This window comes from Ixodes scapularis, unplaced genomic scaffold (genome assembly GCF_016920785.2).
Source record: "Ixodes scapularis isolate PalLabHiFi unplaced genomic scaffold, ASM1692078v2 PGA_scaffold2__306_contigs__length_199485367, whole genome shotgun sequence".
Classification (NCBI taxonomy): domain Eukaryota; kingdom Metazoa; phylum Arthropoda; class Arachnida; order Ixodida; family Ixodidae; genus Ixodes; species Ixodes scapularis.
Window position 1 is genome coordinate 93262549 of NW_024609857.1, and position 14742 is coordinate 93277290.

Below are 14742 nucleotides of genomic sequence, written 5' to 3' on the forward strand. Positions count from 1 at the left end.
GCTCGATATTTCAGACATAATTTGCTTGATTTCCTCAGTTTACAGCCACAAAACAGCCGCCGCGATAGCGCCACGACCTTAGTCACCGCCACTTTGGTTGTTTTGATTTAGCCCTGCAGCCTCGATACCATGTCCTAACAAGCTGGGTTGAGGCTATAGTCAGGTTTTCCGGTTCCGCTATAGCCAACAGGGCTGCTGTCTGCCCATTCTTATGGCCCTTCCAGTCCTTCTTATGGTCCGTGTTTTTCGAGTGCAACCGCGAGAACAGCAGCCATCTTCCGTTCTTGTGGTCTTTGAGCGCGAAAATGTTTGCCGATAGGCTCATAGTCGGTTGCAAGCTAAGAAAAAACCGGAAATGCCTCTCAGAGGAAAATGTAATCCTACGCCGAGAAACGCCAGCCAATCGTTTTCATGACGTCACAAATCCGTGGACCAATCGCGATCCTTTTGAAAAAAAAAAAAAATCTCAACATGGCTGCTGGCCTTAGCAATGCGACGCTAGTTTCTTGTGACAAATATTCTGGTTTTTTGCACCGTGTTTTAGGTGTCCGAGGTTACGCCACGAAATCTTAATGGTATCGGCTTGCGTTTGCAGCAGTTTTTGCGCGACAACGTGAGAATCCAGCGACGCTATCGCCAACGAAAATTTCGAAGCGGGCGCAAGGCTTAGCACTGCTGAGAGGTATGTTAGACGATATGTTAGACAGTATCTTGGACAGAAAATGAATTGGGAAGACGGTACATTGAACATGACTTTCTTTCTTTACTAAACAGCTATTTCGTTGACAAAAAAATGTGTTCTAACTTATTTAAATGTCCTGAATGAATTAAATAAATATTGTAGTAGTTTAAAACACGCTTCCTGGAGGAAGAAAAAGCAACGTTGCTAGCGAACTACTTTCTCGACGGCGGAGGCACTTCAGATGGGCGCAATGCGTTTGTGGGTGGAGCTAAAAAATTGTTCTTAGGTTGCATCTGACTATAGTATTGAAGCGAGCTTGGTGGACTCAACATTGTCTACAAATAGTGCCAAATGGCGCCAACTTCAACTTCGCTGTTTGTGCCAACGAAGGTGCCGACAAAGTGCAGCACCGTGATCATAGATCAACAAACAAGTGAAAAGTGAACAATATAAAGCGGAAGTTGCACGAGAACCTAAAATTGACATCAAGGAAGTGGAAAGTGGCCGATACGCAGCGGAATATGCGCGGAAATTTAGTATTTGGGCTTAAATCAATTTTTCGGACTGCAAGATTATTTTGACAATTTCGGGGTCCCCTCCGAGTCCAAAAGATGGGTTGGCGACTGACTGTACAGTGCCTTTTTAACTGACATGCATTGCCCCACGGGTAATCGGGGGTGCATCACTTACTTTCCAAAATGGCGGCGGACATTGAATAAAGTGAAGTGGCCACAAAGCACTTATTTTCAGAAATGGCGCTAAGTTCAAAAGTCCCTCTGACTTCTGAATTTGGCGCTGCATGTACTTTAAGCATTGTAGGAGAAACAACAATGTCAGCCCTGTAGCTTCTGCAAGCAATTCTCTTGTAGAGGAGTGTCCTCTCCTTAACGAAAAAAAACAGAATGAATGCACAGATGAGCTGGTGATAATTAATCGTAATATGACACCTGAGACTGTGGTGCAGAAAAATGAAGAAACTTTCAAGTCAAAGGAAAAGACAACAGATGAGAATATTTTAAAAGATTAAGACAATCTGGTCCGTCATCTTTTTCTTTGACTTAAAAGTTTCTTCATTTCTCCGCACCATGGTCTCAGAAGTTACATTATGATTAATTGTCCCCTCCTGATAATTTAGCCTCTTTGCTTGCGCTGACCGAGCAAGAGATAGCGACAGTTCGCAAAGCTACGGGAAAGCCGCCCCAGAACAAACGGAGCAATCTGTCGTCTGCTCGCGTTTCTGGTGAGAGTAGAATCCCTCCCAGTATTTCTTCAGAGCTGAGAAAGCATCTTTTTGTGATAAAATTTTAACTAGACCAAAATGGGAAATTGTACCTTGAAGCCAAGAGTTGTACTTTCCTCGAAAAGTACCGGAAAAAGTACTTTAAGTAAAGTACAAGTACATGCTTAGAGAATGTACTTCAAATAAAGTAAAAGTTATCTAAACCTACTTGAAGTAGTACTTTAGGTACTACAATGTACTTAAAGTACTTCCCAACACTGGTCGGAGGAGACAGGCGGCTCACCTCCAGGCGTTTGTCGAGGGACTCAATGCGGTCCTTCTTGGAGGCCAGGTTGGCCCGGGTGTAGCGGTTCTGAGCGGGCAGAAAGAGCACCTGTGCCAGGCACTCGTCCCACACTTGGCTGTACGCCTCCAGGCTCAGGTCCCCGTGGCCCATGCCCCGGCGCACCACCTCCATCTCTGCCTTCAGCACTTCCTCCGCCTAATGGGAGCAACAGGGACGCGATCAGAAGGCGCGGTGCGGAATGTTTGAACAGTGCCTTTACGACGAGTTGCGGCAAAACATTGCTGAACTTCGGTTAGTTTGCGGGTGCACTGGTCTACTCTTCTGAAAACCGTACGTGACAAAACCGCCAAATTTCAAACGAGGCTTGCCACGGATAAATAATTTGTAAAAGGAATCGCTAAAATAAAAAATGGGCCGCACATAATGGCAAAAAGGTCACTATTACTAATTAGTTTTGCTTCTCACACCAAGTTGATTTGAAGCCCGATAAAATTGTTTAGAAGGTGAGGAAATGGGCTGTGGAGGGGAAAAAAAATGGTACCATTTAGTGGTAAGACAACACATCTGTACTGAGCAGCTACAAGAAGACGACGAGAGAGAGTGATGTGAGTCGAAATGCAAGAAACAAGTCCTGCACCGAGAGATTTGATGAAAGATGCCACTCGTCAACGAGATATACTAGCCATCACTCTGTAAATAAATCTGCACTATTTATTTACTCTATTTAGGTGGCAGTGACTAGCTTCCCGTCAAACAGCATACCCTGCAGAATCTCTTTGTGCAAGATTACCGTAGCTTCACGCATAACATGTCGCTTGACTGCCTCTCGTTGAGTTTTTTACATTGCTGCTCGATACAGAAACGTCCCCTACCCGTTCACTGGTCGCTTACTTTACTGCCTTCCTCACTAAACAACATACAGTTTCACTACATGCCAACAGGCTCTGAGCAAAAATGCTACCTTGAAATGGAAAGGAGGTTATTGCCAAATTTCTAACAAAAACAAAAACATTTAAAAAGAAACACTGCTTGGAAGGCTTTCACTTTCCTTTTACCATAAGGTCAACAAACCGAGCATCAATGAAATTAATCTATAAAACAGAGAGCAGTTACCCAGAATCCGTATGCCATATAGAACGGTCGGCACAAGCTCGACATTGGTACCATCTCACAATGTGCTCGAGGAAAGCACGGACGAATGCCTAATTGTGCCACGCCGTCACCCGGGAAGAGCACATTTCACCCCACTACAGTCAAGCCTCGATGTAACGAAGTCGGTAAAATTCGGAATTTACATCGTTACATTGAAATTTCGCTGCATAGAAATTTGGGGCTAACGTTAAAGAGTTTCCGCAAATGTTTCCCGGGTGCACAAAACTCACTGAGGACGCCTTTATTTCGGTTGAAAGTAGTCCTTCAACTTTTTCTGGACCACTCTTGACATTATTACTGGCAACACTCGACGTTCGCATAGCCAGACGGTTTCCATCGCGTCTTCATCTTGCTGTGTGCTCACGAACTGCATCAAGACATCAATTGATCCACCAATTCACGGTTACTGGGCGCATTGCAGGTGTCTTGCTCATCAGGCTCGCTGTCGTCTCCGTCTTGCGAGTTCGCATGAACATCGCTAGCTATCGCCTCGTCGGTCACCTCCTCCTTCGCAATGACAGCAGAGTTGGCGTACAGAAAGTCGACGAGGTCGGCGTTGTCAGGGACGGCTCCAATGCCTTGAAGGCTCCATGGCCCAGGACAATGAGAAACGCAAGTTTTTAGTTAGGCCTCGAAACTAACTAACCACGCTGCACGAACGAAGCGGATGGATGAAACACCGACGGCTCTAGTGTCCTGACGAAAAGGCAAACAGCGCACAGTAAACGGGGACTAAAGGAAGTGCAAATAGGACAAGCGCTGACTCTCAACTGAACTTTAATCACATGAAAACAAAACAAAGAAAACAGCAACCCCGCCCACGTCACATGATACATTCACCACGTGTCCAAAAAAAACAATCTATTTACTACTCAAGCCCAGTGACGTTTGGCTTACGCAGTTGGTGCCTGCCTTGGTTATTGCATGCGCCTCTAAAATTTCTCTATTCACTCTGTCCCTTCCATTGCCAATAATACCAGTCTTACTGAAGATAGGTTTGCGCCCACATCCATCACAATGCAATGGAAGATGCCCCCCTACAGCTCCCACCACTGATTGCAACGACAAGTCATGTTCCCGCAGTCTGTGATTAACACATCTGGCCATCTGGCCAACGTAGGCTTTTCCACACGTTAGTGGAATCGTGTACACAACTCCCACCTTGCAAACAACATATTGATTCTCATGCTTCACCGAGCAAGCGGGGCCTTTGTCCTTCTTATCGCCAACTCTCGCGCATAGTTGCGCCAGCTTACACGGAGCCGAAAACACCAATGGCGCATCATACCTCAAGGCAACTTTTTTCAAGTTGTGTGAAATCTTATGGAGATACGGTATTACGAGCGGTCTCTTATTTGGCCTTTTCCTCCGGGGATGGGGTTCCCCCTTGAGTTTCTTTAACAAACCCTCCGCAACACTCAATAAAACCGAAGTTGGGAAACCTGCCACTGTTGAGAGACTGACAGTGGCAGGTTTCCCAACTTCGGTTTTATTGAGTGTTGCGGAGGGTTTGTTAAAGAAACTCAAGGGGGAACCCCGTCCCCGGAGGGAAAGGCCAAATAAGAGACCGCTCGTAATACTGTATCTCCATAAGATTTCACACAACTTGAAAAAAGTTGCCTTGAGGTACGACGTGCCATTGATGTTTTCCGCTCCGTGTAAGCTGGCGCAACTATGCGCGAGAGTTGGCGATAAGAAGGACAAAGGCCCCGCTTGCTCGGTGAAGCATGAGAATCAATATGTTGTTTGCAAAGTGGGAGTTGTGTACACGATTCCACTAAGTGTGGAAAAGCCTACGTTGGTCAGACGGGCAGATGTGTTAATCACAGAGTGCGGGAGCATGACTTGTCGTTGCAATCAGTGGTGGGAGCTGTAGGGGGCATCTGCCATTGCATTGTCATGGATGTGGGTGCAAACCTATCTTCAACAAGACTGGTATCATTGGCAATGGAAGGGACAGAGTGAATAGAGAAATTTTAGAGGCGCATGCAATTATCAATGCAGGCGCGAACTGCGTAAGCCAAATGTCACTGGGCTTGAGTAGTAAAGAGATTGTTTTTTTGGACACGTGGTGAATGTATCATGTGACGTGGGCGGGGTTGCTGTTTTCTTTGTTTTGTTTTCATGTGATTAAAGTTCAGTTGAGAGTCAGCGCTTGTCCTGTTTGCACTTCCTATAGTCCCCGTTTACTGTGCGCTGTTTGCCTTTTCGGCAGTATGAACCAACTAACCCACATCGCCACCCTAACTCTAGTGTCCTCTAGTGGCCGTTCTGTACACCACTCGCCAGATTAGACGCCCTCCCCCCAAAGCATTGAGTGCATTGGGCCAGATGGGCCAATTAGGCGGCCCATTTCACCCTCTGCGCTTTAACGGGGGCTTGTTTCAGCGCGTGTGCTTCCCAAAATCTCCTTTGGGACCCAAAAATTTGTGCCGAATTCTCCATGAAATTTCATTACATCGAAATTTCGGCAAACGGGACTTCGTTACATAGAGGTAAAAAGTACATGGCGTGTATACACTTGCGGTTAGAAAAAGTTATGTACTTCGTTACATCGGGGGCTTCATTACATAGAAGTTTGTTACATCGAGGTTTGACTGTATTAGCGGTTCCAACGACGGACGTTGGCTGCGCAAGTGGGTTTTCGAACACCAAGGTACCGAACCCTCGCTCTAGCGCGAGATTGAGTCAACTTTGTAGCACGGCCCTTTGGCCACGTTTGCACTAACCGTTTACTGCTTCGTATGTTTGGAAAACGCAAAGAGGTCTCGTAAATGGTAAGAATTTATGAGTTTTCGGTGTCACATGGCACCACGACATCATGGTGTCACGTGACATCACGGGGACATGCAAATGCTACGCCCTTAGAGCACAACCGAGATGAAGTAATCAAGGCCACATCCATGCACGTAAAAAAAAGAAAACGAGTGCCAGCTTAATAAATGCTACGCATTCTAAATCCGCCGCAGGCCTTCTGCGCCGTCCCCACACACTCACGGCCTGCAGGTCCTCTCGAGAGTACTTGCGGTAGGGGTGCCTGTCCAGGTAGGCCAGGTGCTGGGCCTCGTCCATGGGGGCCCCCTTCCTGGGCCCTCCCCCAGGGCGCTGGTGGGCGGTCGGGTGGTGCAGTGCGTCGTAGTGCTGCATCACCAGCATCTCCTGCTTGATGAGCTCCTCCGCCCTCTGCAGGTCCGTCAGCGGGGGCTCCGTGTGGGCCGGCCGCAGCACCGAAGCGTTCACGTCCAGGGGCCGTGGGAGGTCCCGCTGCACCGCCAGCGACTGTAGCTTGCGCTCCGCCTCCACTGGAACCGCCGTCGTCGTCGTCTTATGAGTGCCTCAACGCTTTAGGGTTGACCAGCGAGGCACAATGTACAGCCTATTGCAACAGTATTTGTGGCATCGACTGTAGCTGGTTCGATCTGGTCTGTGTCGTCATTCATTTTTGCGAGTAAACAATTTTGTTACTTTTTGATTTTTTTTTTTTTTTTTTGTGTAATGAGACGGTATTCAGGATGCAACATTTGCTTTTAATTTATCTTTAAAGTATAGTCATAATAATCTGCGAATCGAATGATACGCAGCTTTGAAGTCAAATAGTGTAAAGGGGGAGTGTTCCTCGTTCGTTTCCTCTCCTTTTTTACAGGGCTAGCGGTAAAAATAAATAAATAAATTTGCAGGCACAGGGCTATCATTATTGCAAAAAGCTATGACTAAGGAAGCTGCGGCTGCACATGGCACATGGTTCATACTACTGCATTACGCTAATTTTATTTGACAACATCATTACCTGACCAAATTAACACTCATAATGACACACTCTCCCTCTGCTGCAACAAGAGGCTGGCGCTCTCTGTCACATCTCACAACTCGACACTTGCAAACGGCCCACAAAGAGAGGGCAACAAGCCGACTCACGTTTCTCCAGCCTCTCGTGCTCCTTGGCCGAGTCCATGTCAGCCTGGTCTTCGACCATGTGCTCTTGTGACGCAGACTCCAACAGGCTCGGGTCGTCCTCGGGAACCACAATCTCGTAGTCGTTTTTGGGTGCCGGGAGTGACGACAGGGCTTTGAGCAGGTGCTGCTTCGTTTGTTTCTGAAAAGGGTACATGTCTGGTTTACATCTTTTAAAAGGAATGTTGCAGAAACCTGAAGTGTAACAACTTATGGAAGTTTCATGTGTAACACTTTTCGTTCATCCAAGTTCATGAAGCCTATTCAATGTGCTCGGCGCGAGTTGATAGAGTGAGTGAGACGCAGTATTTCGTAAAAAAAGTAAACCACTGGTAGTGTCTTTATTTGTTCTTCCACAATGAAGAGCGATCGGAAAGGATGTTTTATATTGAACTAATACTAAGTGAAAGAATCTGTGTGTGTTGCGAGCAGAACAAAATACAAAAATGCAAGAAAACTGGAAGAACACAGGGCTCCTCCTACAGCAGGCATTAGCGAGCATGTTTACAAGCGAACACGAGCGAATAATGGGACTACCTCAGTCACACCGGCACAGACATCTGACATTGTTTGCCGCCTCTCCATACTCAGGGACAACTTACAACGGCAACGAAGCAAAAGATTCCTGCAAAAGATTTCTGCATTATACTCGCCCTTGCCCCGGAGGTTCTTTGAAAAAGTCTAGTTGCGAAAAGTTCTCAGAAGAACAAAAGTGATATGCAAGCCCACAAACAAGATATTAACCAGACTCGACCCTCGTTTTCGAAACGCAGTAGACGAGCAAGCTTGCCAGACAAGCACAATTAAATGGAAAGACTTGGCTGGATTTCTGACGTTTCCAAAAGAATGTGATGTTCCACCGACGTTGCGAAAGTGCCAAAGCCACCAGGTTCCTGCGCTTTGAAAGTTTTGCGCTTGGTAATGCCAACAAGAATTGCACGAGTACTCTTGGTGATGTACGATCGACGGATCAACCATGGTCCTCCTGTCCCGAATGTTACGTTCCGAATGAAACTGGCACTTAAGTACAAAACGAGCGTGTTGGCAACGGTAATTAGACATGAGGAAGATACATAGAAAGGGGGCCCTTTCTATGTATCTTCCTCATGTCTAAACTGGCACCCCTTGGTTTCACGAGGTGCCAGTCCCCTACCTCCCGCCTTCGTGCTCGCGGGGCGATGCAGGAGAGCGAAGTCACCTCCTGAGCCTTGACCCCCATTTGCCCCTTTGACCACTAGATGGTGCTTCTGCGCCCCCTGGCAATGGCTGGAAGAAGCTTCCTCACCGATCAGTTATAAAAAATGACGCACCGGGCATACGCTTGTCTCTCTCCCCTGGGCGTCAGTGTAGGACTTGGGCAAGCGCAAGGTCGCACAGGTACAGTGCTTTCATGGCATACGCTATGGGAACAATGAGAGTTGATCTGTGCATCGAGCCTAGCTCTTTGTACACAGGTTTAAGCCGAGCTAGTCGGTTCACTGCTTACAATGAGCCAGCCAAAGGAAGACTACCACCGCACACAAAAAAACTACATTCACACCAGCAGCGTGAATGTAGCTTTTTTTTTTTTTAGCATGGTGCAGTGTTGCGGAATTGCCACCCCAGAACTGAAATGATTCCAAAATGATTCCACACTTTTGTGACCCCTGAATGGAATGGGAATGGAATGGCGGCAGCGCCGGGGACAATGGAATAGGAATGTAATTAGGTTCCTTTTGCCCGGAATGGAGTGGGAATGGAATGGGCACTGTTCTTATGCGAGCTGCGTCGATTTCAATCTAGGGCCTACGGGCTGATGGCGCAATTCATTAGCGCATGGTAAGTGCGCTCTTGAAACAGTATCATTGCACTGGAGGTGACTGATGCCTTCAATGTATCACTAGCTTACGCTCCTTCGAGGATGAAAGTGGCACGTCCTCAGTGAAGCAGCCAAAACTGGCTGCTCCTAGTGCCACAAGGCAGAGGGGCTTGTAATCATGTGCAATTAGCATGTAGCTTTTAACCAGAATGTCGATGCAAACGAAAAACCTGAGTAAAACCGTTATTTTTAACTGAACCGAGACAAAACTCTAACCGAAATCAAACATTTGATATTTACCCAACTGGTACGGAATCGTAATCTCATGTGGTGATTACCGATTCACTGGAAAAGGTTCACCGTAATGAAATGTGAGCCGCGCCTTCTTGTGGGTGGCAGCGTGAAGTCAATTAAATATTTGCGACGGTGGCGTTAGTGGCTCAGTTTTGACAAAACAAACGGCAGCGACGACATGGATACAGCTCAATAATAATGCAACAAATAAATATATTTCACGCCTATGTACAGTACGAATTGGTTTCGGCAAGTCAACGTGGAGGCGTACACCTGTATACTTTGTTTTACCTTCCAATGGAACGCAAAGGACGCTACAAGCCCCAGGAACCAATTTATAGTTCGGAGGGTGTCACGTGTCCTTCCAGTTGGGCGGAGCGCTGCGGGGAGCGCGAAGTCACGAGACAAGCTAGGAACTACGAATTGGCTCGTGTAGCTTGTAGCGTCCATCGCGGTACGTCGCAAAGTGAAACTGAGTATTACTGAATATGCCGAGACTAAAGAGCTATTCTTTGTGCGCGAACGTGTACGTTCTTTTCTTGCTTCTAAGCAATATTCCTCAACGAAGGGTAAAGCAAACATAAACATGAAAATAAAAACAAAAAGTTTACAGCTGTCGGCACGTTTGTTCCACGGTGGTGAAATCTGGAGGCACAAAGAGACGAAGCCGTGACGAGTACGTCACTGTGGCGCCGGTCGCCGGAACGCCAGTTGCCCAGAACCCTGTGACGCTGCTTGAAGCAATTTTTTTTAGTGTTTCTGCGTGTGTGTGAGTGTGAGTGAGTGTGTGTGTGCGTTCTCTAGAAACAGCAAGTCGCCCATTGTAGTTTTTGTCCTCTTTTGTTTTAGTCACCTCTCGACAGGCCTTTGCTGTCTTTCTCCTCTTCAACTCAGTCGTACGAGCAACTCGTTCGGGCGTGCGGTATGGGTGCAGTTTAGATCTGGATGAGCATCGTGCCGGTGTGTGGTCGTGTATCACTACTGCGCAATATCCATTAAAGACCCCACGCTAGCAGTCGTACTGCACCGGATAAATTTCTCATCTACAGTGGGTAACAATGTTGTCATACTCTGGCAGACTAAACTCCTGCTGTCTAAAAACTTTGACTAAATTGTTTTTTGTGGCTAGTTTGTGAGTATGGTGCGTGCTTACCATCACGGTGTCACTGTGTGTGCTGGCTGATCGACCTCACAAGTGAGTACCCTACTTTGGTACTGTTTCCAAGTGCCAGTATAACCACATAATTTTCATTGAACGGTGTTTGCATTCAAAATTCAAGATCACAAAACGAAATTAAGCCCATATTTGTTTTGCTGTCCTCATTTCTGCAGCACGGCTTCTGATGACCTAATTTATTTTAATGAAGATGACACCGTGTTGATCTCACATTTTCTTAAAGGGTAACTGCAAAGAAAAAAAAGTTTTTTTTAAGCAGCCTAATTGGGTCAAGCATGTCAAAAAACATTTTTTCCGCGAGAAAAAGAAATTTTACAGCAATATTTATTGCGTGAGACCGATTTTAGTTTGCTGCTATTTCGTCCGTTTTGAATCGCTCGCCACGAAGTTGGTATTCTGTGACGTTGAATACCAATCGGCTGTTATACTTCTCATTGGCTAAGAGTTTGATTGACAGTTTAGATCTTGGTTGTTAAACCTTTGTTATATGTTGCAATTTTCTTTTGAAAGGCATATTTTTACGTTTAAAGAAGAACCCATGTGATGAGAGTTATTAATCTTTACAAAATGTTCACAAGACGGGCACTTCCGTTTGGATTCATACCATAACAAACAAAAGCTTCGCCATTCTTTCATGGCCGCCGAAGTCTCTGCTCCCGCCTGTCTCGCCTACCTCGACTAATCGTTTCGCCGAAATGATAAGTGTTTCGTGCTGACCCAGGTGCTTGAGTGAGACTCCTTGAAGTGAAGTATTGTGTGTGTTTAGCAGCTGTCGCAGGTGTTAGTGATAGGAAGCGACGCGGGGTTTTGACTTTCATAGCGCAGTTCTTTCGTTTTCCTCTTTGCTGGCTTAGCGTGTTTTTTTGTTTGTTTGTTTGTTTGCTTGCGCGTACAAATACCGGCTTTTCGGAGATGTCAGATGAGTGATCCCGACAGCAAGCCTTCCAGCAGCCATTTCGCCCCGAAAGGAATGCTATTGGCTGGAGGCAAACGGGCGTTCGCGTAGCGACAAACGTGTTTAGTTACGTTCTCGTCATATCGCTCTGGGGGCCGTCGAGATTCGCCCCGTGTGCACCTAACGTCCGCGACTAGAGACAAAATAAAAAAGCACTATGTTCACTACGTAAAAAGTGGTCTCAGTTCATGCATCTGTAGGCAGGTACGAAATCGTGCCCAAATTTATTCACACCGCACGATGCAACACGTCGCTGTGCAAACACAGTCCAACACGAAGCATAAAAACGGCAGATTTAGGGCAACAATTCGGAGTCCATTGTTTTATTAAAACGACATAATTTTGTTGAAAACGCCCGCAGCTTTTTACTCACGGTACGCATCTGGAAACTTCCACATTTTGAAATATTTTTTTGGCGGAACATTTGTTTTGTGACATGCTTGTCTCAATTAGGCTGTTTAAAAAAATACTTTTTTTTTCTTTGCAGCTACCCTTTAAAGGAGCTGGGCAACCATTTTAACGTTGAAAGAATTTGCATTTTCTACTTTTGACATTGTTTACCTTGTCACAAAGGACACAAAATACATCTCCTTCTTTCGAAATATTGCGATTCTGCCGCGTAATTGCGAGGAAAACATTAAAATATTTTCCGACCTGCAGCCGCGAGTGGTGGCCATTAGAACCCCGCGATGTGACGTCAATGGGGGACTTGTAAAAAGATAGGAAGTTGGACAAATACCTGCTCGATAAAAAGTAATTGTTCTATTAATCTTGTCGTTCCAACATAAATAGAAATGCGTCAAAAACCTGGTATCATCGAGAAAACTTTTATTATACGGAGTTTTAGTGGCGCCATCTATCCGAGGTTAACAAAACCAACAGCTCTATCTGCTTTCGCAAACAGCCGCCAGAAGCCGGAGGGGGATGGAGCAAAAGCCAGCAGAGCTGGACGGGGAAGGCTGGACCAGGACGAGACTTTCCTCTTTTCGCCATGTTGATCGCGCTGCACAAGCACGTGGTCATGTGGTCGCGAGTAGGTGAGTTCTCGCTGCTCACTGATAGCTCTAGAAGGAGAACAGTGATGTGATTGGCCTAAGCCGTTTTGGAGCACCTTTTGGAGCAGCCAAAACAGTGCTTTGGAGCAGCATAAGTGGTATTTGGAGCAACCAAAAGAGTGTTTTGGAGCAGCATAAGTGGCTTTTGGAGCAGCCAAAACAGTGTTTTAGAGCAGCGAAAGTGTTTTTTGGAGCAGAAATTCTTCGAGAAAAAAAAAATCGTTTTAAGTGCTGGACAAAGGAAGGGCACTTTGCTCGCCGCAATAAACAAATTATGGTCGAGTTAGACCACCTGGGAGTCTTTCCACGTGTAACTGAAATGCCAATGACATGACACATTTTGCAATGCTTCAGTTAAATGATACATATATATGTACCCGCTATAGATAAATAAAAACCAAACTGCACATATAAAGTTTATTTGAAAATGACCAGCTCAGTAGAAAACATTGCACCATTAGGTTTACTAGGTATATGATATAATTAGGGTTCTGCGTTTTCGGTTTCTATTTTTTCAAAATTCGGCATACTTTTTTCGGTGTTTATTTTAAAATCTAATTTTCGGTTTTTTTCGGTGTATATTTATGTCCACAAAAGTTAATCGGCTTTTTTCGGTGAATATAAAATAAACACCAACGGACACTAAATCAGATGATCCTTGTAGCTCTGATATTTGTAATCACTCAAAGAATAACGGCACAAATACATTGAAAAGATCGACATATTATTGGCAAATGTGTGCAACTGTAAAACAAACAAGAAAAACACAGACGTACAAACAAGCCAGATATGAAGCCTATGCCCCAAAAACATGGAACTTCACCTTCTGTACATCCGGATTACGTGATCTTATAATAGTACACACACATGTACTTTCCCAGGTTCTCCTCGTTGATCCGCACTCTCTCTTTCCTGTTAATATGGCCCTGAGCTTCGAGAGTGCCCTCTCAACGCTAACACCGGACTCTGACAGGCTGAGGAGATGAAGCGCTGCCTGAGCCAAAATCGGCCAATCAACCAATTGTGACCGTCAAAGGAGACGCGGTGCAACGTCTTGAAGCACAACACAACATGCAGAGCTTGCATCAAGTCAGTTTTTCTTGCTACGAATTTGAAAACACGCTCGTACATGGCGAAGTCATGGGCCATTTCGGACTTCACGTTTTGATCCATGATGCGCACATTAAACCAAGACGTCGTGATGGCATCCGTGTATACATTCGGACACGTTTCGATAGACACTGTTCCACTTTTTCATCACGGCGCTGCGGTACGACTGGAAGGTCAAAGGGACCTTTACCGGTTAAAACTGAATTTTAGAAAATGAACTTGACGTACATTTATCGGTTTTTAACAGTTAAAATTGAAAATGCCGAACCTAAAAACTGACCTTTTTCGGTTAAAACCGAATTTCCGAAAATAGATTCGGCGTACTTTTATCGGTTTTTATCGGTTTAAACCGAAAAATCCGAACCCTAGATATAATAAATGGAAGCAGCCTTCAAATCATTGAACACGTAACTACTGCAGTGCAATGCGAAATCGTATGGACAAGACAAAGGTGCATTACGACTAGCGCGGGTACTCTTCATTTTGCTTTTCTAAAATTTCTGCAAGGCTGCTGCAAGCCTCGCTTTACCTTCGGCTAGTAATAAATGTCCACTTTCAATGTCTCCAAAGAGAAATTGAGACGTCCCACAAGTGTACAGTAATGTAGGCGGTGCAGAGCAATTCCGAAAAATTGCTGGCCACCATTTGACTGGTTCCCCACGCGCCAGATTTTCGTCAGAAGTAAGCAAATGGGAACGTAAAAAAATGGATTGCCAGCGATCGGCTGGTGCCCCTGTCGTGCAATCATGTTCACATGCCCGTGAGGGAAACTTAGGCAAGCTTGCAGTTGCACGTGCTTCGTCACGCGAGCGGAGACAACGGCTGTTCCATCGGAACCGAAACCACACCACTCCGCTCCGTTGCCAACTGGTTCCCAAAAGTGTATGCAAAATGTCACTGTCCAGCATACGACAAAAACAGTCCAGCGGCACGTGCTCGCCAGGCCGGCAGGAGAGGTACAAGCTAAACACACAGAAAAAAGAACCTGAGCATAACGATGCAAGGCATCGCGAGCTGCAGGTTCGAAACGTTCTTGGAGCGC

At 45.8% G+C, this 14742-nt stretch overlaps 1 protein-coding gene across 1 annotated transcript in view; it reads right to left on the reverse strand.

Annotated features, from left to right (window-relative positions):
- The window catches only part of LOC8041160 (cell division cycle 5-like protein), a 40408-nt gene that overhangs the window by 4814 nt on the left and 20852 nt on the right, over positions 1–14742 (reverse strand). Inside the window, exons 9-11 of the mRNA XM_029981029.4 lie at positions 7276–7453; positions 6358–6662; positions 2206–2403 (exon numbers count right to left, since the gene is read on the reverse strand). Coding sequence (XP_029836889.1) covers positions 2206–2403; positions 6358–6662; positions 7276–7453 — 681 coding nt within the window. The remainder of the gene's footprint in view (positions 1–2205; positions 2404–6357; positions 6663–7275; positions 7454–14742) is intronic.